At 47.5% G+C, this 26,151-nt stretch overlaps 1 protein-coding gene and 1 long non-coding RNA gene across 4 annotated transcripts in view; one reads left to right on the forward strand and one right to left on the reverse strand.

The window, feature by feature from the left end:
* The window catches only part of LOC310676528, a 719,806-nt gene that overhangs the window by 507,668 nt on the left and 185,987 nt on the right, over positions 1-26,151 (reverse strand). The gene's annotated exons all lie outside the window — the stretch shown is intronic.
* CD96 (CD96 molecule) overlaps positions 19,162-26,151 on the forward strand; it is a 29,503-nt gene continuing 22,513 nt past the window's right edge. For 2 of the 3 annotated variants that reach the window (XM_083438414.1, XM_083438415.1), the window contains exons 1-2: positions 19,184-19,403; positions 23,893-24,297. In XM_083438414.1, the coding sequence (XP_083294540.1) occupies positions 19,343-19,403; positions 23,893-24,297 (466 nt within the window). In that variant the 5' untranslated portion in view covers positions 19,184-19,342. Of the gene's footprint in view, positions 19,404-23,892; positions 24,298-26,151 lie in introns of all 3 variants that reach the window. The other variant, XR_014510576.1, reaches the window with a different exon arrangement.

Here is a 26,151-nt window from a genome sequence, read left to right on the forward strand (position 1 = left end):
CTTTTTGAACCACCCACAGTTTGTCAGTTTGTTTAAACTATGGTTTGTCCGAACAAGCCAAGATCAAACCACAGTTTCCGATTCTGGCTTGTTTCTTTAAACCATTGTTACAGCTAAGGCAACAAGCACAGTTTAAACCAGAAGTGAATGCTTCTGATATCTTTTTCACAGCTGCACAAGAAGGGGAGTAGGAAACTGGCTCCATGCAGATTACATTACACTGTGGTTTAGCATTCTGTCTCAGTTGCATCACTGTTTCTAATGTGCATTAATAAAGCACCACAGAAATGGCAATCTTGATGTGATTTCATCAATTGTTTGAGTTTTATGCGGTGTTGTGCAGGTTTCCTGATGTATGTCTACGCTAGACCATATTGCCTTTGGGCAACCAAAAAGGAATATCTGAAATGAGATTGTGAGACAAAGCATCACTGTTGACCTAAAAAAAATCAAAAATCCATCTGCTCATTTTTAATTGGTGAGGTAGATTATTATTATTGCAATGCAAATCTTTGGAGATGGATAGAGTTAGAAGTGAGCTTGTCCTGAAGCTGTTATCACTAAGGGGGCTCCATATCTCATTCTGTAGCTCTCCCAGGATGCATCACTTTATTTAGGTAAGCTTTCACAATTATTATTTTTTCCTGCTTATCTTCTCCTTTCCTTTTGCCATTTGTGATTTTCCCATCCATTTATCAGGCAATGTCATTTGTTTATTTCCCTACAACTCAAGGCAGGAAGTTAACCTACACCCAAGAGACCAGATCGAGAGACTACCGGCATCATCCAGCCTTTTATGTGTGACATGATTAACTATCTCTTGTAAGCGACCCTTACAAGTGGGTAAGCAGTGGCCTGGTACCATGTTACTTTCCTAGTGGAAGCTGGGCAGAGGATGAGTGAGACTTAACAATTTTTAATAGGAAAAAAGAGCACGACAGCATTTATACTGATTCCCTGCTCAACAATTCCACAGGGCGGTTTAATCTGCATGCAGTGTAATAGTTTTGTGCCCACTGCTGCCACCTTTGGCAAGGCTTCCCATACCATCATTTGTCAGACAGAAAAGCTGCTCCATAACTCACTCTGAAGATACATAGACCTCGAAGGCACACTACTTGCTGCATGTGAAATGGATCCCATTGTTTTAGGGCTCCTTTCCAGCATTGTGGAAGATTCCTATCGCTCTGCTGGGTAAGAGAAGCACTCACTTAATGGGAGCACTAGGTATTGCCATGTACAAAAATGCAAACAAGGTTTGGAAATTCTAGGAAAGGACTTCGCTTGATTACCTACAACACACACCTTTTTTGCTATTAGCTGCCTTTCTACCAGGTGTTTCCAATAATCAGATGCTGCAGAACAGACATAGCTCAGCGATGTAGCACATTCTTTGCATTTAGATTGTCACAATTTAACACACACACACTTTGCCTGAAGTCTTGGAAAGCTACTGGCAGTTAAAATAGGATACCAGACTAGAGGAAGGTGCCAAAACCATTAATATGTTGATGGCACTCAGTTCTGTTTTCATATGACTCAGTCTTGCAATCTCAGGATTTTCTCAGTATTTGGCTAGAAGTGGGGATTAAATATGGGCAACAATGAGATCTACAGCCAGCCCCAGGACATGAAACTGCAGGAGTGGGGGACTTTTGTCATGCTGGTATTGTTACAGTGCTCTTCACCTTTCACACTGCAAGGAAGAATAATGTAGAGTCCAACTTCAGCCCCTGTTGCATTGTGGGAAATGTAAATGCAAAGTTGAATTCAGTCCCTTCTTGTTTTGGCATCTTTCTCTGTCAAGCTCTCCAAAAGAGAAAAGGAGAGGACAGTGTGTCTTTTCCATTGGTTGGAGAAGCAACAAAATCTCTTTTTTAAAAAAAGTTTTTCCCCTCCCCAATTTTACTGCTTTGATAATAACAATGCTAAGCGATGTCATACAAAATATGCACATTGACCAACTGCGTTGATAATTGACTTAATGAGCATCTAGCTGATCCTGGAAAAATTAATTGAGAGGTTTGAGTTCACTGCCTTGAGAGTCCTAATCTTCCATTCCAGAACCACTAAGCAAGGATGGATGGATGGATTTTGCTCTCTGGAAACGAGACAACAATCCCCTGAGACTGCACTTGGCTGCTTCTCAAAGTACATCACGCTGGGGGGTCTGGCTGCAGAAGCCAGACAAAGCACCTTCCTTGTGTCTGGATATGCAATGCCAACTTGAGCTTGCTAGCTAAAGTCAAGCAAATAAACAGCCATCCCTTGGGCCTGGCTCAAAGGACCGTTGAAGTTGTGACAAATGGCTGAATTTAAGTTAATTGGTAGGGTTCTAAAATGGATCTCCCTTCACTCAATGCTTGACAAGGACAGAGGTAGAATAGGCAGCCATGGCCGTACTTAGAGAGTGAAATGTTTTGTATGACAGCAGTCTATTCAGTCAGTAGCAAAATAAGAATGCATGAAGAGTCCTGCTAGATCAGCCCAGCAGGACATCATCTAGGAGCCAGTGTGGTGTAGTGGTTCAGAGTGGTAGTCTTGTAATCTGGTGAACTGGGTTCGCGTCTCCGCTCCTCCACATGCAGCTGCTGGGTGACCTTGGGCCAGTCACACTTCTCTGAAGTCTCTCAGCCCCACTCACCTCACAGAGTGTTTGTTGTGGGGGAGGAAGGGAAAGGAGAATGTTAGCCACTTTGAGACTCCTTAGGGTAGTTATAAAGTGGGATATCAAATCCAAACTCTTTTTCTTCCTCTTCTTCTTCTTGTCAGAGAATCAGAGAATTGTAGACTTGGAATGGACCACAAGCGTCATCTAGTCCAACCTCCCAATGTGGGACTCAAACCCGTGACCCTGAAATTAAAAGTCTCATGCTCTATCAGCTGAGCTACCCCTTCTTACCCAGCATCCTGTCCTGACAGTGGCCAACCAGAAGCCATAATGCAATAGCATTTCCCCCCATGTGAGATTCCCAGCAACTGGTATTCAGAGGCATAAACAAGCTCAACAACTTTGGTTCCAGCACCTCTTTCTCTAGAATAATAGCCCTGGGTAAAACCTAGCCATTGAAGGTACCTGGAGAGAAAACATGAAGCCGACACCATGTATGTATGGAAGAGGAGGAGGATCGCACCCCCAGTGCCTGCCCCAACCTCTGTGTGCATTCAGGGGAAGGTCTAGGCAGAGTCTGACCTGCATGCATATGATCAGGACTCAGCAAAAGCAAAACTGGGAACTCCAAACCAGGGCTCACACGTGAGTTCTTCAATGGGATGAAATATTGTGCAAAACCTGCAACGCTTTACCATTAAACAGTGTTCACTCCAAATCTCAAAGCCGCTTTTAAACTGGAACTCAAGAGATATACTGGAGAAGCAGAAGTATACAGTCAGTTTAATTATGCTCCAAGTTACCATTGTAAATCTCCTTCTCTCCTCCTCTTCCTCTTTCATGATATATAATATAATTCAATAGCTGCTTCTGTTGTTCATTCTTGTGTAATGATATACACATGCATGCATACACACACACACACACACACACACACACACACACACGACAAGCCATCCTTCATTTGCAGCAAATTCATGGTACCATTTCTACAGTATGGATTGTGCAAGTCCAATTGTAGCATTTATAAACATTTTACATCAACATCTGCTATTCCTCATTCCTTTTGGGGGTGGGGGATAATCAACTGAAGCCAGTAGAGGCTTGCCCAATGTCAGTTAGTAGATTAGTAATTGATTTTCAGATTTTTCATTTACCTATTACCCTCTATATTATTGTTGTTTAGGCAACTCTGAAGTTTATAATTATTTAATTGTTCCGAATTGTTGCAGCCAACTCCTGCCCCTTGAAAAATCAATGATACAGTAAATTAATTTCAGTCTGCTTCCATAATTGGATTTTGAAGAGAGCAACTTGCAATATCTTTTTTAAATTAAAAAAAAAAAAGGCGGGAGAAATGCAATGTTAAGTGTTTTGAAAATATCGTAAGCAGTTTCCCTTTTTTATATTCCTTCCCCCCTTGTAATTGCAAATAAAGGGATAAGTTTAATTGCCAAACTGAAAGCATATGCATTATGGGCAACTACTTTTTACATATAGGCCAAAGAGAATGGCTGTGTGTGTGTGTGTGTGTGTGTGTATGTGTATGTGTATGCATGCATGTGTATATCATTACACAAGAATGAACAACAGAAGCACACACACACACACACACATGGGGGGGAGGGAGTCATAGTAAGGTAAAAGATAAAAGACCCCTGGACGGTTAAGTTCAGTCAAAGGCAACTATGGGGTTGCAGCACTCATCTCACTTTCAGGCCGAGGGAGACGGCATTTGTCCAAAGACAGCTTTCAGGGTCATGTGACCAGCATGACTAAACCGCTTCCGGCGCAATGGAAAACTGTGACTGAAACCAGAGCGCACAGAAATGCCATTTACCTTCCTGTCACCTGTTTATCTACTTGCACTGCTAGGTTGGCAGGAGCTGGGGCAGAGCAACGGGAGCTCACTCCTCACGGGAATTCGAACCGCTGACCTTCTGATTGGCAAACCCAATCCCCCAGCAAGTGGTATTAAGATGTAAACAATGGGCCAGTAACCACTGATGCTATTGACCTAAGCCTGCTGTTTGCTGCTGGATACTACATGTTCAATAAAACCCTTCCCAAATGCAAAGAGATCAAAATTAGTCATCACTACTTTGGGGTCTTCAATTCTAGCATATGCCCCCAGCTGAAGACGAGGGGAAAGCCTGTTGGAAATAATATACTAGAAAAAAGAACCTCCTAGCTTTCTGCTATTAGTCAAGTGGTTGCCTGGGCTTGACAACTTATGGTGATTAATGAACTGGAGAGTGTTCAGGGAACAGCCATAAAAACTACAAAAAGGTTGAAATGTGAGATGTTAGAAGGGAAAGTTTACTGAGCAATTTAGTCCAAGGAGGAGAAGACTAGTGGTGTTGGGGTATTCAGAAAACGGTGCTAAGCACAATGTCAATCATTTGCGTGTCTCTTTGTGTTTGACCACTGAGAAATAAGCACCGCAATTCAGATCATCTGCGTGTAACTGATTCCCCTTGGCAACTATGCCAGGCAACACCTTGACGCCTTTCTGCCCATCCAAATCTCAGAGCTCTTTGCCTATTCAGCATCACAGTCAGGAAGTCTGCTTCTGGATCAGGACCAATGACTTTACGTTTTTGAGCCTCCAAGCAAAGTGATGAGCCACTTCCTGCTTTTGAAAGTTAAGTCCCTTGCTACAGTACATGTGAATGTCATGATAAACTATGCTTTATCCTCATGGTAATAATCCCAGCCTTCCCCTGGGCTTCCTCTTCTGGGATAGCCACAAGTAAGGGCTTAGATACTTTCGCTTCTGATTGGAATTAGCCACAATTTAGCATTAAACCTGAACAGGAAACTGTAATTAATCTTAATGATGGTTTATTGAAAAACAAGCCAGCTTCATAAACTGCAAAATGAAGCTGGCTTGTTTCAAGCAAGCCATAGATAAGATTAATCACAGCTGTAGTTAATCAAGAAGGGACTTAAAACGTTCTGAGCACCTCCTTACAACTGGTGGAAACAGGGGGAGCAAGGCTCATTCCCCTCATGACAAACCAAGGTGATTCTGATTTCCTACTGCAGTCATTATCTAGATACTATGCATTGGTAAAGGTAAAGGGAAGTGAGTGGTCTAAACCACTGAGCCTCTTGGGCTTGCTGATTGGAAGCTAGGTGGTTCAAATCCACATGACGGGGTGAACTCCTGTTGCTCTGTCCCAGCTTCTGCCAACCTGACAGTTTGAAAGCACACCAGTGCAAGTAGATAAATAGGTACTGCTGCAGTGGGAAGGTAAACGGTGTTTCCATGCACTCTGGCACTTGTCACAGTGTACTGTTGCACTAGAAGCGGTTTAGTCATGCTGGCCATATGGCCCAGAAAACTGTCTGTGGACAAATGCCTGCTCCCTCAGCCTGAAAAGCGAGATGAGCACCACACCCCATAGTCCCCTTTGACTGGACTTAACCCTCCAGGGGTCCTTTGCTATGCATTACTTGGTCTGCACAGTAGCTCAGAATATTCAGAATACCCTCCATGCATCTTCAAACTTTATAAATACATGTGTTGGTTGGTTTTCGTTTTAATCTTTATTTAGTTCAAACTGCTTACGACTATGAGTCATGCAACTTTTGGGAGTTTTTTTATTTATAAAAAAAAACCTAATCTTGGCGAATGAAGTGGGGGTTTGTTTCCTTCCTGCAGGAAAAACAGATTCTGCCTATTGTTCTTCTCTGCTTTGTGGCAGCTCGGATGAAAAAACGACAGTGATAAGCCCTGATTGGGGAGGAAGGAAGGATGTTCGTTTTATGTATTTATTTTTGTCTCTGCTTTGATTCAAAGTCTCTTATGTTTCTAATTTCTGGGGATTTGGAGAATTGACTCTTAATCCTCACTGTTGGCTTTTTAAGATGCAGCATGAAATGCAGTTTCCACACGAAAAGAACGAAAGAAAGAAATTAAGACATTATTGACTTCTGAACGGCTCCTCCATGAAATATTTATTCTGCAGGGGTAAGCAACATCCAGATACTTCTGGACTGTTTGCATGCACAAATAGTGTGAGGCATGCTTAAAGGCTATTTAATATGAGGGCGAGACACCCTCTTATTCTTGTTTGTCTTCACTCTCTGAGGCAAACTGCTACTATTACCGTATGACGGGTGAACAGGTGAGGCTGAGAAATACCGACTGAGAAACGCCACCAGTTGTATCCCAGGCTGAACCAGAATCTGAACTGAGACCTCACAGATCTGAGGGCCACAATAAAATTATACAGCTGGACTCTATCGATAAAACTCTTTTTGTAACCTGTGTGATAGACGAACCTGAGAAGTATTCAATGGGAGAATCTGTGTAGGAAGCAGGAATGTGCTCAATATTTTATTTTTGAGCTGACATCTGGTGCGATCCATCAAGTGTGTCACACCTCAAAAGGTGCCTCAGAATAAGGGGCAATCAGCTCAGTCCTACCATTGGGCTGAGTGAGGCAGCTACCTCAGGCAGCAGATCCTAAGGGAAAGGGAGTGACGGTGAGTTGTTTGAGGACAGGGCTGTGTGTCATGTGGCTTGCTCTGCCCCTTCTAAGCTAGCCTCTGCCTGCCAGTACAGCGGAGGATTCTGTCCTGTTGGTAGTGTTGTGGGAGCCTTTGAATAGCCTTAGAGCAGTCTAAGATTTGCATCCAACGTGGTCCTAAATGTCTTGTCAGCAGAAGGATTCATGCTTGCACAATAGAACTTTCTCCCTTTTCTCTTGCAGAACCCCTTAAATTGTTCTGGGGTCCCCCAACCACCCCAGAACAGATTGGGGAGTGCATGGATTTCGAATAAATGTACAATTAATTGTGACTGTTTTGAATTCCGTTGTGTTATCTTCCTCAGTGGGTTGTGCAAACCTCAGTTCTGAATAGTGCTTTTTATAGGATAGGGGGCACTAGGAGCATGCACACAAAAGCTTATACCCAAAACAAACTTAGTTGGTCTCTAAGGTGCTACTGGACAATTTTTTAATTTACTAATTTATTTCGACTGCTTAAGACCAACACGGCTACCTACCTGAATTATGGAACCCAGTGAGCGTTGACTGGGGGGGGGGGGGAATAGGAACCACTAGGGTATCCTAACTCACAGGGTTGTTATGAACATGTAACAGAGGGCAGAGAGCCATGGGTATTGCCTTGGAGGAAAGATGGGTTTTAAATGTAATAAATGGGAAGAGATGATATATCCTTTAAAAAGAAGAAGACTGAAAGTTACCCCCTCCCCCTGCTAACTAACATAGCTGTCTAAAGTTGCGGAACAGAAAATAGGCCAAAGTAAGACTATGTGGTATTTGAACACAAGTCCTTTTTTGTTTTTTTTTGCAAAGTTAGTTTATCATTTAATGACATTCCTGCTTCAAAGTGTCCTCCCCCCCCTCCCCCCGGCCGGTGGGGAGCTGCGTTTCCTTAAGCGATGTTTAGAGGACACCGGGCTGCAAGGGAATCATTTCTCGCCTCTAGCACGAACAGCTCTCGCGCCAAGTCCTCTGAAAAAAAGGCTCGCTTTGTGAATAATTGAAAGTGTCCCCAGAGTTCAGGATTTCTTTTGCTTGCGGGGGGGGGGGGGGGAGGGGATGCCTGCGCTGCTCTCTCGGAGGCGGCGCGGCTGCAACCGTCGAAGAATTGCCAGGCAATTGATGTTGTTTTTCTGAGCGGGAGGGATAATGGAAGGGACTGGTGGGCCTTGGGTTGCGAAAGCGATTTAGGAAAAAAACCCCAAAACCTTCAGGATTGCCCTCTCCGGAAGTGAAAGCACCAAGAGGAGATAATTGGGGGAGCCCCGTCGCCATCCTCCAAATGTGAGCAAAGTTAACGCGCGCCCGGGGATTTGATTTCCCTTCGCTGCACGTCGAGGCTCGCAAATGAGATTGCGGCGCCACCTACCGACGGTTCTTCAATACTGCTACTCTGGGGAACGGTAGCAAAAAGCAGTGAATTCCGAAAGTGGGATCCGGGTGAACTGCCAAGAACTTAAAACAGAGCTTTCCAAACTTTTCATGTTGGTGACACACTTTTCAGACATGCCTCATTTGGCGACGCAGTAATTCGGTTTTGCATCATTTCGCGACACAGTAATTCAGTTTTACCAGCAACGAAAGTCTTCCAGCATGGATAGCTGGCGATTTGAAACGTAGATATTGAATCATGTTCACATGAAAGCATATGTCCTTGGGATACGGCTAATGACTTCTGTCTTTTCTAAAGCAGAGCATCAAAGTGCCTCCTAAACTGATGACTTTGAAGCAGAACACTACACACTGTCTACACAGAACACAGAATTTGTCTCGTTTTACGTTAGCATTCCAGCTTTGTGAAGTTGTGGCCACAGTTCCACCGAGCTCTTTCATGACTCTCCCTTCTAACTATCGTGTCTTCTGGAGCTGCGGGCTCTACACGTTTCCCAGGAAGGTCTGCATATCAAAACAGAAAATCTTGCACATTGTCTTCCATCAAGGATTCTCACGTGGCACTGGCTGTGCTATATTCAGTCTAAGGATGCGGAAGATGTTTAGTTTGGTTTGTGTTGTAATGCCAACCTAACCCGTGCTTCCTGGAACAATGTGTGAACTGAAACCCAGAATTCCCTCAAAACTTGCACTTCTCTTCATTCTGCGGTGTGGTTCACCAAAGAAAAGTGTGATGGCCTGGGATTCCGATTCGGAGGATGAAACAGAGGAATCCCGGCCTGCACAGGAGTCCCCGCCTCCAGGGCCGGCTGAACTGGGGCCAGGCCTAGATGCTGAAGAGCCTGCACCTGTGGCAGTGCATCAGGAGCTGGCCCCAGGTGAAGCCCTTCTGGCCCCAGAGAGGCTTGACGACTCAGTGGCCACAGGTGAGCCTCCTCCAGGGCCCAGTAACCCTTCGGCCTCTCCTGATCTGCAGAGGTTTAGAGCAGAGAGGCGAAGGGAACTGGTTGCCCCCAGGAGGAGTGCTCGCCTTAAGGCCAGAGGAGGCGGGGCTCCTGGGGGCCGGGACCGCCCCTGGCCTTAGAAGAGGATAAAAGCCCAGTCAGCCCGGCCCCAGGTTGCGGGAGCAACGTCGTTGTTGGCTTCGGACCCTCCTGCGTTCTTGATCCCTGCTCGGCCTCCTGTTCCTGACTATCCGGTACTCCTGTTCCCTGCTCGGCCTCCTGTTCCCGACCATCCGGTGTTCCTGTTCCCTGCACAGCCTCCTGTTCCAGCGTTCCTGTTCACCGCCCGGCACTCTGCCTCGGACCTTGCCCCTCTTCGTGTGGACTTTGCTACACCCAAGGTACCTTACCCCCGGGACCAGCACAGTTTGCTCCCGCCACCTCCCGCACTCCCCCTTCGTCGGGGTGCGTTCGGGAAGAGCCAGAGGCCATGGCTGAACAGGCGGCTGCACTGGTGGCTTTGGCCCAGGAGAACCAGGCCTTGTCTCACACCGTGCAGCAGCTCAGTGACGCGGTTGAGGCACTTCAGCAACGCTTGGAAGCCCTGCCGGCTTCTGGGGCCGACGCCCCGGCTCCGGGCAAGTACCCAGTGGCTTTGCCTGAGAAATTTGATGGAGCCCCGGCCAGCTTTCCCATGTTCCTGGCCCAGGCCAAACTGTATATTCAGGGGCGAGCCCGGAACTTTCCTGACGACCGTACCAAGGTGCACTTTTTGATTAGCTTGTTAAAGGACCAGGCGGCCAAGTGGGCGTTGCCGCTACTCAGGCAAGACTCCCCCTTGCTGGCAGACTATACGGGGTTTTGCAATCGTTTGGAGGCCGCGTTCGGCAACCCCCAGAAAGAGAGTCAAGCCAACCGGGCGATTCGGCATTTGAAACAGGGCAAGTCCACGGTGGCCACATATACCACGGAGTTCCGGCTGTTGGCACAGGACTTGACCTGGAATGACTCGGCACTGCGGGACCAGTATCTCGAAGGGCTTTCGGACGAGGTACTGGACCAGTTGGCCACAATGGAACGCCCCACCACGCTGGACACTCTCATTCAACGGAGTCTACAAATAGGCGACCGGTTGGAGGATCGTCGTCAGGCCCGGGGTCGCCGACACTTCCAGTTCACGGCACCAGCTTTTTCCGGCAGCCCCACGGTCACAACTGATTTAACGGAGGAGCCTATGCAGCTCGGGGCAGTGCGGCCACGCCTTTCCCCCGCAGAGAAGGCGCGGCGTCGGGATGGAAATCTCTGTCTTTACTGTGGCGGAAGTGGACACTTCGCTCGGTCCTGCCCTGAGAAACGCCAGCCGCAGGGAAACCGCCAACCCCAGTAGCTGATGGCCCTAGCTACCGGGGGTCCCAAACCGTACAGAATGGGCCCGCACCAATGGACTTGCAACATCTTATGGTTTCGGTACGTTTATACCCTCCAGGTGGGCCCTGGATCCTCACCCATGCTTTGGTAGATTCAGGGGCAACCCGCTCCTATATGGACGCTGCTTTTGCCGCCCATCATCAGGTGCCACTTCGGAACAAGCCAGTACCGGTCCAGGTGGAAGCGATTGACGGACGACTTCTGCGTTCAGGTGCCGTTACTCAGGAGACCCAGCCTCTGGTCCTGTGTCTCCAGCAGCACCGGGAGTTGCGAACTTTGGACATTGCCTCTATGCCCCGCTTCCCCCTGGTGCTCGGGATGGACTGGCTGGAGGCCCACAACGTTCAGATTGACTGGGTCAAACGGACCGTGCACTTCCCAGACCCATGTTCCCATGCTCAATCCGGAACGCTGGCGGCCGCGCCCTCAGAGGAGGCAGCACCCACGCTCCCAGCCGTGTACCAGGACTACCAGGACGTGTTCGAGGAACGGGGGGCAGACCAGCTGCCGCCGCATCGGCCTTTTGACTGCGGCATAGACCTCCAACCCGGAGCGCCTTTACCAGTGAGTCGCTTATATTCCCTAACAGAGCCAGAGCGCGAGGCTTTGCAGGACTTCTTGCGCAAGAACCTGGAGCGTGGGTTCATTAGGCCTTCCACCTCGCCCACCGCGGCGCCGGTGCTTTTTGTTAAGAAGAAATGTGGGGAACTCCGCCCTTGCCATGATTACCGAGCCCTGAACAAAATTACCGTCCCAGACCGGTACCCCTTGCCCCTTATCTCGGAGCTGCTGGAGCGGGTGCAAGGGGCACAGGTGTTCACCAAGCTGGACCTCCGGGGGGCCTACAACTTGATTCGGATCCGAGCCGGGGATGAGTGGAAGACAGCGTTTGGGACCCGGTACGGGCAGTTCGAATATTTGGTTATGCCTTTCGGTTTGTGCAACGCGCCTGCTGTGTTTCAACGCTACATCAACCACGTGTTTCAGGACCTGTTAGACAAGTACGTGGTGGTGTATTTGGATGACATACTGATTTACTCCCGTGACCCGGCTCGCCATGAGGGACATGTCCGGACCGTGCTGCAGCGCTTGCGTGAGCACCGTTTGTACGCAAAGCTCAGCAAGTGCGAGTTCCATCAGCGGACTGTGGACTTCCTTGGTCACCGGCTCTCTCCAGATGGGGTGCAAATGGACCCGGGGAAGGTGACAGCGGTTCAAGAATGGGCGGCACCCCGGAACCGCAAGGACCTACAGCGTTTCCTGGGGTTCGCCAATTACTACCGGACCTTCATCGCTGATTATGCTCATCGCACCACCCCGTTGACCCGGCTACTGCGCCCAAAGACGCCGTTTTCCTGGGACAAGGAGGCAGAGGAGGCGTTTCAGGGGTTGAAGGCCTGTTTCCAGAGGGCACCAATCTTACAACATCCTGACCCCTCTCGACCCTTTGTGGTGGAGACCGACGCTTCCAGTACGGCTCTCGGTGCCGTCTTGTCTCAACAGATTGGTCCTGAAGCGCCACTCTTACCCTGTGCCTTCTATTCCCGCCAGCTCCTACCAGCGGAGCGTAACTATACTGTGTGGGAGCGGGAACTACTGGCCATCAAGGTAGCCTTTGAGGTCTGGCGCCACCATCTTGAGGGGGCACGACATCCGGTGGAGGTGAGAACCGACCACCGGAACCTGGAGTACCTCCAGACCACCCGCAAGCTGAACCAAAGACAGATCCGGTGGGCGTTGTTCTTTTCCCGGTTCCAGTTCCGGATCCGCTACATCCCTAGCTCTCAGAATCAGAAGGCGGATGCCCTGTCCCGGAAACCTGACGACAACGCAGACACGGTACAGCAAGCAGAACCCACCACGATCCTACCTCCGGCTGCATTCCTGGCCACCCAGGAGGCGCAGCCACTGCAGGTTCGGGTGCGGGAACAGCAGCGGGTCGACGCTTGGGCCCAGGAACGACTCCGGGAGCTGGCTGAAGGGTCCAGCCCACAGTATCCGGGGCTGGTCCTGCATCAGGGCCTTCTGCTGCACCACGGTCGTTTGTACATCCCGCCAGGGCCACTACGGCTGGAGGTTCTCCGGATGGCCCATGATGCCCCAGCAGCGGGGCACTTTGGACGGTATCGGACCGCCCATCTGGTCAGTCGAGAGTTTTGGTGGCCCCGCCTGAAGGCTGACGTGGCTCGCTACGTTGCTGGTTGTGATGTCTGCCGGCGCGCCAAGGGACCTACCGGGCGACCCCCCGGCCTACTTCAGCCATTGCCAGTTCCACCGCACCCTTGGCACACGGTTTCGTTGGACTTTGTAGTGGACTTACCCTCGTCTCGTGGCTGTACCTGCCTTCTGGTTTTCTCCGACCATTTCACCAAGATGGTGCACTGCGCTCCCTGTCCATCTGTACCCACAGCCAAGGAAACTGCTCAGCTGTACCTTCAGCATGTCTTCCGCCTGCATGGCCTACCTGAGCGCGTGGTGTCCGACCGGGGCGTTCAGTTCACATCCCGGTTCTGGCAAGCACTACACCGGACCCTCGGGACGGAGGTCTGCCTCTCGTCAGCCTACCACCCACAGACCGATGGCCAGACGGAACGGGCGAACGCGGTGCTGGAGCAGTACCTCCGGTGTTACTGCAGCTACCAGCAGGATGACTGGGTCGACCACCTGGCATTGGCGGAGTTCGCCTACAATAACGCGGTGAATGCGTCCACCCAGCAGACCCCGTTCCAGGCCAGTTATGGTTATCATCCACGGCTGTTTCCAGAGGTGCTGCCGACATCCGCAGTCCCGGCGGTGACGGAGTGGCTTCAAGAGCTCCAGTCCCAGCAACAGCTTTTGGTGGAGCAACTGCACCAGGCCAAGGAAGCGTACAAGGCCCAGGCCGACCGCCACCGCCAGGTGGGGCCGGAACTTCGCGTCGGTGACCTGGTTTGGCTCTCCACTCGCCACCTCCACCCCTCTCGACCTTCGCGGAAGTTGGACGCCCGCTTCACCGGCCCGTTCCCTATCGTAGACCAAGTCTCTCCTGTGGCATTTCGTCTCCGGTTACCCGCAACCCTGAAGGTTCACCCGGTCTTCCACAGGTCCCTTTTGAGTCCGGTGGCCCCACCCGACGAGTTCCACCCGAACCGTCCCCGACCGCAGCCAGTGTTGGTTCGGGGAGAGCCTGAGTACGAGGTGGAACGCATCCTGGACTCCCGATACCGCAGGGGGAAGCTGCAGTATCTCATTGACTGGAAGGGGTACGGACCGGAGGACCGTTCCTGGGAACCAGCGGCCAACGTCCACGCACCTGCCTGCCTCCGAGAGTTCCATGCGACGTACCCCGGCAAGCCGGGTCCGGACCCTCGGTTGAGGGGGGGGCCTGGGAGGGGGGATGGTGTGATGGCCTGGGATTCCGATTCGGAGGATGAAACAGAGGAATCCCGGCCTGCACAGGAGTCCCCGCCTCCAGGGCCGGCTGAACTGGGGCCAGGCCTAGATGCTGAAGAGCCTGCACCTGTGGCAGTGCATCAGGAGCTGGCCCCAGGTGAAGCCCTTCTGGCCCCAGAGAGGCTTGACGACTCAGTGGCCACAGGTGAGCCTCCTCCAGGGCCCAGTAACCCTTCGGCCTCTCCTGATCTGCAGAGGTTTAGAGCAGAGAGGCGAAGGGAACTGGTTGCCCCCAGGAGGAGTGCTCGCCTTAAGGCCAGAGGAGGCGGGGCTCCTGGGGGCCGGGACCGCCCCTGGCCTTAGAAGAGGATAAAAGCCCAGTCAGCCCGGCCCCAGGTTGCGGGAGCAACGTCGTTGTTGGCTTCGGACCCTCCTGCGTTCTTGATCCCTGCTCGGCCTCCTGTTCCTGACTATCCGGTACTCCTGTTCCCTGCTCGGCCTCCTGTTCCCGACCATCCGGTGTTCCTGTTCCCTGCACAGCCTCCTGTTCCAGCGTTCCTGTTCACCGCCCGGCACTCTGCCTCGGACCTTGCCCCTCTTCGTGTGGACTTTGCTACACCCAAGGTACCTTACCCCCGGGACCAGCACAAAAAGTATGTATCTGAGGGGAAACTGTGAATTATAATACTAGTGGAAATAATGTAACAAAAATGTGTATATCAGGATAAATCTGTACTAAAAGTCTAACGAATTTTTGTCAGGGTTTGCACTTTTTTTTATCCTGCAAATTCCATCCCTATCTGAGACACAGAGAATTAGCTGCACACTGTGGCCTAGCTTTCAGCCTTCTTCCTCTTGGATTAGCGGCACTGTGCTTCAGGTCCTCTGCATAGTTCCCTGCCATGGATCTGTTTATAACCCTTTTTAATAAACCTGTGGTGTCAGAAATACCTGTGTGCCTAGTACAGATTCAAGAGACAGAATAGAGGCCATGGGTCTTTGCACCAATGTATCAGTGCAGACTGCCAGGAGCAGTGTGAGGATAAGGCAAGGGAACAAGGCATTGTTCAAATATCCTCCGAAACTCAGTCCTAAAATGGAGCTCTTAGAATCAGAATTGTAGAGTTGGAAGGGACCCTCAGGCCAATCTAGTCCAAGCCCCTGCAATGCAGGAATCTCAACTAAAGCATCCATGACAGATGTGTTAGAATTCCTGCTCCATGATTGCAGTCATGGGATTGTTGTCTATCACATGACAGTATATGTTTTGACTCCACAGAGTGGAAAGCAACGAAGACAGGATGTTTGTGTTACTGTATTCTGTGAAGTGGGACTATTGTCCTTTGTTCTTTTTCTCTTTGCTGCTAGAGAGAGAGGGGGTCATGTTGCAGTGCTCCGTGTGTGTTTATATGTAAATAAAGCAGATTAGCCAAAAAGCTGAGTTGCTGAGGTATGTTACGCATGATGCACAAACTCTGCGGATCCCTAAGTGTGCCGGTGTTGGTTGGCATCGGTCGCTGTGATGTTCGGGCTGAAGAAAGCTTATGAAGCAACATGCCAGTCGGGCATGTATCTCTGCCAGGGTCCTACTCGAGTGTAGGCTGAACTCCTGACAAGATGGCCTTCCAACCTCTGCTTTAAAAACTCCAAGGAAGGAGATTCCACAACATTCCACTGTTGAACAGCTCTTACAGTCAGGAAGCTCTTCCTGATGTTTCCCTACATGATATTGAAGAGTTGCAGCAGCTTTGTGCTGCAACAAACTCTCCCTGCCCTGGCTTTTTTATAAGCGAGATACTCATATCTGTTCAGTAGCTTTGCTTCTTTTTCTCTCTCTAATGGCCCTCTTCTTCCCACTGAGCAATGTCAGTGCCCAATCTGCTGTGTACATAGTCGATCAAACTGGCAAATTAAAGGAGGGGATACCTTGTATCAGACAAACCTTGCTTCCTGGTTTATGTTGCCTCGTATGACCCATTGGCAAAAGGAAGAACTCCACTCCACCATCATTCTGAAGTTGGCGTCTGCAAGAGTCAAGCAGAGAGAGATTTTTCAGAATCATTCCATACATTGCATTGAAAGAAACAATGTCTTCTGCTGAGCAATCAGTTCTGCAAGATTGCTCTTTGAGGTATTATTGCCTGGACTGCAGGACCTGAAGAGACTGCAGTGTTAGGTTGTGTGTGTGTGTGTGTGTGTGTGTAAGCAAGCTATCTGTTTATCTTTTGCTGCACATTCATGAATATTGCAAAGGGGCATTTTGGGCATAAGGATACCACTGGCAAGCCAAGGCACGTTTTGAATCGGAGTCGTAACTCATGATCTCACATTCTTTTCCACTGTTATATTTTATCCCAAGTGTAAATAACTAGCGGTCCTGTCCACATCAGCTTGAACAGGATAAATTAAATCTCACCACCCAGCAGGAACCTCTTGTCTCATCTTCACTGACGTGCCCGTTCCCTGTGTTATGACAAGGGCCAGCAAACAGGGTCCAAGGAAAGCCAGTGCAGATGAATAATGGTTGTTAGCATACCTCTCTGAGGACAGGACCTAATGACCTAGGAACTACAGTGGAGTTCAGAGCGACCCTCTTGTGCACATGGCATATATCATACTGTGCTTGCGCTGTCGTCTCCAATTGTGATGAATAGTTATGGGATCAATAAAACTGCTACTGTGCAATTTTTCTACTGTGTCACACAGATAGCTGTATATGCTGACCTCTTGCTCTTTTTTCTCCTCCTGCTGTTAAAGGAGAAGTAGGTGAGGGGAGAGAGAGGTAGAAGGCAACAAAGCAGAAAATGGAACAGTGTGCCTCCAAAAAAAGGGTGAAAGTTGAAGCAGTTATATAAATCAGGTGAAAGTAGACTTCAGGCTTGTGGGGTCTACTGTGTTGTTGTCTCCTAGGTCCCTAAGATCTGCCAAGCAGAGTATATAAAGTACAGTGGTACCTCAGGTTACATACGCTTCAGGTTATAGACTCCGCTAACCCAGAAATAGTACCTCGGGTTAAGTACTTTGCTTCAGGATGAGAACAGAAATCGTGCTCCGGTGACACAGAAGCAGCAGGAGGCCCCATTAGCTAAAATGGTGCTTCAGGTTAAGAACTGTTTCAGGTTAAGAACACACCTCTGGAATGAAGTAAGTACTTAACCCGAGGTACCACTGTACATATAAGGTGTTATCATTTAAGGGTGAAGAATTTTCAGCACAAGAATTTATTTTGAGTACCGAAACTTAACTGAGCTTACATAGGAAAAAGTCCCAAGAACCTCCCATCTCTGGCATTTCAGCCAAATAATTTGGGGTAGGGTGGGAATTCATTTATGGTTGCCATTGCTAAGCAATCCTCACTGATTTACGTACTTCAAACCATCCAGAGATCTGCCAGTGGACCCACCAACACTCACCCCAATTTACAGTAAATTAGTAACATCCCAGTCTTCCTTCTGAGCTTCCACCCATCTACTTCTGCAGTTGAATTCACATTTCAGAGTTGGTTGGCTGAAGCAAAACGTATAATGGTGCAGAGGCCCATCCTTGGTTCCTTTCAAATTATGAAAAAGCCATTTGCTAATAATCTTTATCACAACCCTCTTGTTTTTCAAATATCATCTATACTACAGTAATGCCATCAGCAGTCACAGAACACACACACCTTTTTCCCACCAGCAAAGGATGTGAGCTTTAGGTGAGCATCTCTCATCAATGGCACCAGGTTCAGGTGAATCACCCTTGGTCACCCTGATGGATGACATTTACAAAGAGAGGGACAAGGGGAATGTGACTTTGGTCCTGCTTCTTGATCTCTTTATGGCTTTTGGTGTCACTGACCATGGTACCCTGTGGTCTGGCTCTGTGGGATGGGAACTGGGGGCACTGTGTTACAATGGTTCTGGTCCCACTTACAGCACTCCTGTTCAGTACAGATTGGGCGGTGGGTGTGCGATCCTGGCATCCAGTAAAATATGGGTGTACTTAAGGGTGTGTATTCAATGTAGGAAAGGCTGAATTGCTGCAAACATGGGCCGAATAGGAAGTGCAAATGGACCTTTGTGTATTGTGGATTGTTGAGCGGCTATTTATTTAGACCTTTGGCAGTCACAATAGTGCCCACAGGTACTATGATGGCAACTCCTGCTATAATATAAAAGGGGAAAGAACAAGCATTTGCTCTAACACCACATGAGATACACATATATCACTAATGGCTTCATGTTCTCCCAGGGAACCGGAAGGTGTTATTGGTTTGTTTTGTTCTTGTTAGTAATATGTATTTTGTGTTTTTATCTAGTAGTAGTAGAAGAAGAAGAGTTTGGATTTGATATCCTGCTTTATCACTACCCTAAGGAGTCTCAAAGCGGCTAACAATCTCCTTTCCCTTCCTCCCCCACAATAAACACTCTGTGAGGTGAGTGAGGCTGAGAGACTTCAGAGAAGTGTGGCTGGCCCAAGGTCACCCAGCAGCTGCATGTGGAGGAGCAGAGACGTGAACCCAGTTCACCAGATTACGAGTCTACTGCTCTTAACCACTACACCACACTGGCTCTCATCTAGCATTTTAATGCTATGAACCACCCTGAGATCTTCGGGTGAAGGGTGCTATACAAATTAAGTCAATAATAATAATAATAATAATAATAATAATAATAATAATAATGTTGTCCATTGTCAGGTCAAACTGTTTTATTTAGCGCTGAAAACTCCGCCTAAATGTGACCAAAAATATTTTGGAAATAGGGGCAAGTTTTCTTCTCATGCACTGTTTCATTTTCTCCTCCTCCTCCTCCTCCTCCTCCTCCTCTTCCTCCTCCTTCTTCCTGGCAAACTGCATATGAACATACGTTTATTCAAATAGAAAAACCCTAAACACAGTGGTTTCCTGTAAGCATCTATTTCCTCTCAGAGATGTGAGAAAGAAAGCATGAAAAGCAGAACTCATCATGCAAATAGGAGAAAAGTCCTTCTGTTGTATATCTAACCACGGACAGAACATTTTATCTTCTTTGAGAGACATCTGAATGTGTTGTTACTCTTTCTTTAAAAATAAATTTTCTTAGCAACGTGAGGTAGAGATGGAGAGGAGATGGCAATTTCAGGTGCATTATTTGTTCATCCTCACACACTTGATCAATGGTAAGTTCATTTTCTTTAAAGAAACCTCTTCCTGTTAGGTTGATAAATCTGTTGCATGCCTGAGCTGAGGGTGAGAACCCAAGGCGATGTGGTGGCGTCTCCTTCAAGCTTTATATCCAGGGTCGTATTTCTTGGGGACTTCCGAAAAGTCACTTTTGGATATGAAATACTGCATTAGGCTGACATTGCAGAGCAATTATTTTGCTTCTTACCATAACTGTATTTTCAAGGGGAGTTTGCTAATAACGATGCGGTTAAAATATTCTTACCATTTATTAATAAGAATTCAATAATAAGCTGTAATTTCATTTCTGAAGGAAAGTGCTAGGTTGTCTGATTTTCTCTGGTTTTTGGAACCTCTGTCAATGTGGACTTTGCACTAAAGAGGGAGATGGGAGATGGGAAGAATCTTGCAGATGATATTGGATTCTAGCTCCCATAAGCCACAGCCATCATGGCCACTGGTCAGTGATATAAGCCCAACAACATTTAGAGGGCCTCAGGTTCCACACTCTGTTGCAACATTTCAGAAGTAAGGGTGTTAGTTGTATAGCCTTGATCACGAATTGTAGTGATCTTATGCAGCCTTTCCTTCACGTGGGGCTTAAGAGAATATCCATGGGCAGACTTTGGCAATATGGTGTCCTGAGTGAGAACAAAATTTGGTGCACCCTCCCAAATATTTCTTATTTTCACAATAATTCCTTTTAGTACAGTTTCTTTTTAATGGATCTTCTCAATAGGTACCTGTATAAATATAGATGATATTATTATTATTATTATTATTATTATTATTATTATTATTATTATTCTGCATCTCTTCAGCTTGGTGCCTTAAGTCTGCTGCTGGAATATCCTGGTAGGACAGGGGTCGCCAACCTTTTTGGAGCCTAGGGGCATGTTTGCAGACAGGAGAAGCTGTATGCAGTTTTGCCTACAATATACATTTTTTAAAGCAATTTTCCTCCCTAATATAATAAATAATAATAATAAAAAAAATTATATTTATATCCCGCCCTCCCCAGCCGAAGCCGGGCTCAGGGCGGCTAACAACAATAAAACAGTACAAAAGTACAGCACAAACAACACTCTAAAATCATTCATTATAAAATTAATTCAAATCAAGTCACTGGCAACCATTGGGCCAGAGCTCCACGAAGATTGCCGAGGGAGGGAGTCAGGCTGTGCCCTGGCCAAAGGCCTGGTGGAACAGCTCTGTCTTGCAGGCCCTGCGGAAAGATGTCAAGTCCCACAGGGCCCTTGTCTCTTGTGACAGAGTGTTCCACCAGATCGGAGCCACAGCCCAAACAGCCCTGGCTCTAGTTGAGGCCAGCCTAACCTCTCTGAGGCCTGGGACCTTCAGGGTGTTTTTATTTGAAGTACGTTTCTCTGTGGGGCATACCAGGAGAGGCGGTCCCGTAGGTACGAGGGTCCTAGGCTGTATAGGGCTTTAAAGGTTAAAACCAGCACCTTAAACCTGATCCTGTACTCCACCAGGAGCCAGTGGTATAGCACCGGGTGAATGTGATCTCGCAGCGAAGACCCCGTAAGGAGTCTTGCTGCAGCATTCTGCACCCGCTGGAGTTTCTGGGTCAGTCTCAAGGGCAGCCCCACGTAGAGCGAGTTACAATAATCCAGTCTGGAGGTGACCGTCGCATGGATCACAGTGGCTAGGTCAGGGCGAGAGAGGTAAGGCGCCAACTGCTTAGCTTGGCGGAGATGGAAAAATGCTGCCTTTGTTATAGCTGCAATCTGCGCCTCCATGGAAAGGGAGGTGTTGAAGATTACACCCAAACTCTTAACGGACGGTGCTGGCACTAATTGCACCCCCACAAGAGATGGGAGTTGTCCCCCCAATCCCATATTGTCCCGTCCCAGCCACAGGACCTCTGTCTTCAAAGGATTTAGCTTCAACCAGCTCCCACATAACCATCCAGCCACAGCTTCCAAACATCTAGTCAGTGTGTCTGGGGCCGAGTCAGGATGGCCATCCATCAACAGATAGAGTTGGGTGTCATCGGCATACTGATGGCAACCCAGCCCAAAACTCTAGACAAGCTGGGCGAGGGGGCGCATAAAGATGTTGAAAAGCATTGGGGAGAGTATTGCACCCTGAGGTACTCCACACACCAAGGAGTGGCGCGATGACAATTCCCCCCCAAGCGCCACCCTCTGTCCCCGACCAGAGAGAAACATTTTGCATTTTGTATGGGTTTTTGTTGTTGTTGTTGGTTTTTTTGTTGTTTTTGTAATGCATTTTATGTGGACTTCAGCCTAGAGTACGCTACACATTGATTGACTGAAGAACCACAGTGCTGAATTTAGAGATATGTGAATTTAATAAAATGGCTGCTTTGCTTTGTGTAAGGCTTCAGAAATGGCAAATTGTGCAGGTTTGCCTTTAAAAGTGAATGGAATCAAGTTCCTCCCCTATCCCTACCACTATGGTAGGATGTGCCAAAAACCAATATAAGCAAAACGGCTGTGGTGCTACCGTAGTTCTATCTACTGGTTCTCCCTAAGTGCTCCTGTGCTGGTTCAGCAAGTCTCATGGATAGACTTGATCCTATCAGATAGGGCAAGCAGCTGAATCTCTCTGGATCGGATTATAAGCCTAAATGCAGACCAGACGGTCAAACTAGAGTCAGCCCATGCTTAACAACTTTGGCCTGATAATAGACCCCTCATGACAACTTGAAAGATACAGATACTCAAGAGTTGCAGCACGTTCTGAGATAAAAGGACTATTAATAAAAGTTAAGTATTAAAATATTTATTCCTAATTCCCTGTTGATGTTGCACTTTGATCTTCATGCATGCTCTTAAGCATAATTCTCAGGAAGAATTTCCTGTGTAGAATTCTCTCAAAAGTGAAGCAGCTTCCTGAATGCAAGATGCTGAGTTGAGATCCCTGGGCTGTTTATACTGTTCTTTGTTCCTCGTTAGAGAAATATATACTCTTGCTCTTTATTCTAAAAAGTCTCTTAAGGCGTACTCACACAGCGTTTAAAGGCCAGGATACCATGATTGTAGGTCCTAGATAAAGCTCTTCACTTGACTCCTGCACCATCTCATAAAAATCCATGCAATCTAGCATTCTCTTATCACACGGGAATATGCTCCCAACACTTTCTGTCCCAAATCGGGGACACTCCCTCAACCCCCTGTCCCTCACCAGCCCAGGCTACCTTGGCCCACCACCATTTGCAAGCATGCCCAGGACACCTTGGCCTGCTGCCGCACCCTCCCCCCTACCTCCACCCGTCCAGGCCTGCCCCCCACCACCTTAGCTTTGGCGGCTCACTGTCGCTGCAAGGCCAAAGTCAAGGCAGCTTTTGCAAGGCCACCTCCTCCCCAATCCTGGTTGCTGTGATCCGGGATGTCCTGGTTAAAATGGGACGGTTGTGGGGTATGCAGTGGTCAACTAGATTCTTAAAGAAAGCCTGTAAACAGGACATGAGTGCAACAGAGCTCCATCCCACTTGTGATTTCAAGTAACTAGTATTCAGAGACATGTTCTTCCAACTCTACTATTCTATGGTTTTATGCTGCCTCCAGCAGTGGAGGCAAGTGGCCACTGGCAGCCTTGTTCTCCATGGATTTGTGCAATTGACGCGGGTGGCATCAGAGCCTAGGACTTGCTGATCAGAAGGTTGGCGGTTCGAATCCCCGCGACCGGGTGAGCTCCCATTGCTCAGTCCCTGCTCCTGCCAACCTAGCAGTTTGAAAGCACACCAAAGTGCAAGTAGATAAATAGGTATCGCTCTGGCAGGAAGGTAAACGGCGTTTCCATGCGCTGCTCTGGTTCGTCAGAAGTGGCTTAGTCATGCTGGCCACATGACCCGGAAGCTGTACGCCGGCTCCCTCGGCCAATAAAGCGAGATGAGCACCGCAACCCCAGAGTCGGTCACGACTGGACCTAATGGTCAGGGGTCCCTTTACCTTTACCTTATGTGCACATAAGAAGGGGTCCCCAGATCTCTTGGCATTCTGAGGTGTGATAGCAGGCAAAAAGACTCTTCCAGCATTGAAGCCATGAAGGGGCAATACAGGTAGAAAAGGGCTGTGGGGGCCAATCTTTTAACCTTTCTTCTCTAGGCCATTTCAGAATAAAAATTTGCTTGTGCCATTCCAATTTTTTTATTGATAACAAATACAATGGAGAACAAAAAGAGACAACTCCTAGCAGTGCTAGATTTATATCATAGAACACAGCTAATTTATAATATGTTTGTGGGATATCCAGGAGGTATAAAATAATGCAGCTATGTAATAACATGAATCATTCCCAAATATAATATTGATTGCCCTTGAATCTCACGCCACACCCTTTGAGAACCATTGTTTTTGTGCCACTATTTTCATCACATCGCTCATGCCAGTTTCCCCATATTCTACTGCCAGGTGTGCAGTGGGAGCCTAGGAATTATAAACATGAGGATATAGAGCATGTGAAAATGACACTGTGTGCCTTTGTGTTCTCTTGCAGCCCAGTCTAACATCATCCTTCAGGACCGGAAAACTGTCTATGGTTTGCCTGGCAGCAATGTGACTCTGTCATGTAGCATCCCAAAGGAAAAGGATATCTATGTAACACAAACGCAGTGGACAAAGATTCAGGATGGTCGGCCAAGAAAGATAGCTGTGTACCACCCTACCTATGGCACACGATACCATGAAAAGGCTTACAACTACTCTGTAAGTTTCAGAAAGGATGTCCACAATTGCCTGGGCGGCCACACTGATATTACAGCCAGCAACATAGAATGTAGTCAATGGATTCTTCAGCTGAAGAACGTGAATCTGGAAATGTCTGGCTTGTATGAATGCAACTTTGCTACATATCCAACTGGAACAAGCCGCTATGAAATCAATCTTGTTGTTAAGAACAGTGGTAAGCAGTAATTGACACATTAAGATTTGTTTTTAATGAGGGGCATTATAATCTTTTAAACAGTATCTCTTTTGCAGTGATTCCAGATAACGCATTTGCATTGCTGCTCGAATGACCGCATTCCTGTTGCAAGTAATGTGCTTCAGTTTACATTTTAGAAGAACTTCAAATGCTTCCATTCAGGGCAGAAACAGTAAAACAGCGAGTTTTTTTTAAATTCTACTCCACCTTATTCTCCAAGGAAAGTCAAAGCGGCCAACAGATTAAATAATTGCACTGTGTAAAACCAATAATGTTTGTTTTACCAATGCAATAAAACTCAAATTGACAAATCCAGAAGTCAACAAAAATGCAAGCTGAGCCAGCCCAAAAGTTATTTCATCAGCAAAATGTTTTACTAAAAAGCCACATCTCTGCCTGGTGCCCACAAAGAAGTTACCTGTCACACCATGCTTGGGTGGGCAGCACAGCAGCAACAGCCCTAATCCAAGTTGACACCTGCCTTTCCTCACATGGCTGTGAGATCCGGGGCAGGAGCTCAGATGGCAATCAGAATTTGATTGAGCATCTGTGTTAGGGAATCATACTCCATGAAAGCTGAGATGAAGAGTGAAAGGAATATAGAATACTTCAGATGCTGGAAAGGTTGCCATAATGTGAATTTACCATTCTCCTGAAATATTGGGTTGCCCACACACCCGCTTGTGCCATGTCTAGAAAGCACCACTTCCCCCAGGAAAACCTGCTCTTTAGCACTGAATCAGAGCAAATGTCAATCTGCAGAAAACCCAATTGATGTTTGCTCCGATTCAGCGGTAAAGATTGGGTTTCCCCAGGGTCAAGTGGCAGTCTGCATGAGCCCTTAGTCCCACTTCTCATTGATTAGATAAGTCTATGTCTGGTGATGGTTTCTATAACAAAATGCTCTCCATTGAGGAGAGGAGTGACATCCTTGCATATGAAAAACTAACATGTCAGGGACTAGGACAAAGTCGATACCTCTCCTTGATATGTAGTTCAATATGTGGAAGATTATTATTTTTCGGTGGAAAGAAACTTCCTGCAGTATGTCTATATGAGTCTAGGGAGGTTACGAGCATTTGAATAAGGATGCTTGCCAAAGATTGGAGGCAGGATCATAGCAAGCAAGGATTTGCTGTACAGGCTCCCTTCTTGCAGATTGTCCTGCTGCAGGCATGCATGGAAAACAAGGGACAGGACTTGTTTGTTCTGATAATCACAGAATCATAGAATTATAGACTTGGAAGGGAGCCTGAAGGTCACTGAGTATTGGAGGCAGGACTAACTGGACTGATAAATGCAGTTTTGATTGTGATAGGCACACTGATCATACATAGTTCAGGGTTTTTATCTGCCATTTACAACTTGATAGATAAGAAAAAATCCAAGACCATAAAGATGATCTGGTCAAATGGATAGAGCATCTAGTGGAATGGATGGATTGTTTGAGATAGATTTTTGTTTGCTCCTGATGCTGCTCTTTCAAGCTTTGCTCTTCACTTCTTACAGAAGTGTGACCACCCACCCCAGCATTATCACTAACTACTGGACAAAAGTCAGACAGTCTGTTTATTTTATTCTTCCTCTCTTCCATATAACAGCAGTATCCCTTGCTGTCCGCTGCATTGCCTGGTTGAGAGTACAAAATAATAGCTAGCAAGAAAACAAACAAACCCCAACATCCTGCAAAATTTGTCTTTTCACCCAACTGGGTTAAAAGATGCTCAGAAACAGAGTTGGAGGATGAAGGATATTAGTCATTAAGAAAACATAACTTCACTTCAAAGTAAAACAAACCCATCTGGAGGGAACAAAACCCAACCCAAGTCACTG

This window comes from Podarcis tiliguerta (assembly GCF_965153285.1).
Source record: "Podarcis tiliguerta genome assembly, chromosome: 4".
Taxonomy (NCBI): Eukaryota; Metazoa; Chordata; class Lepidosauria; order Squamata; family Lacertidae; genus Podarcis; species Podarcis tiliguerta.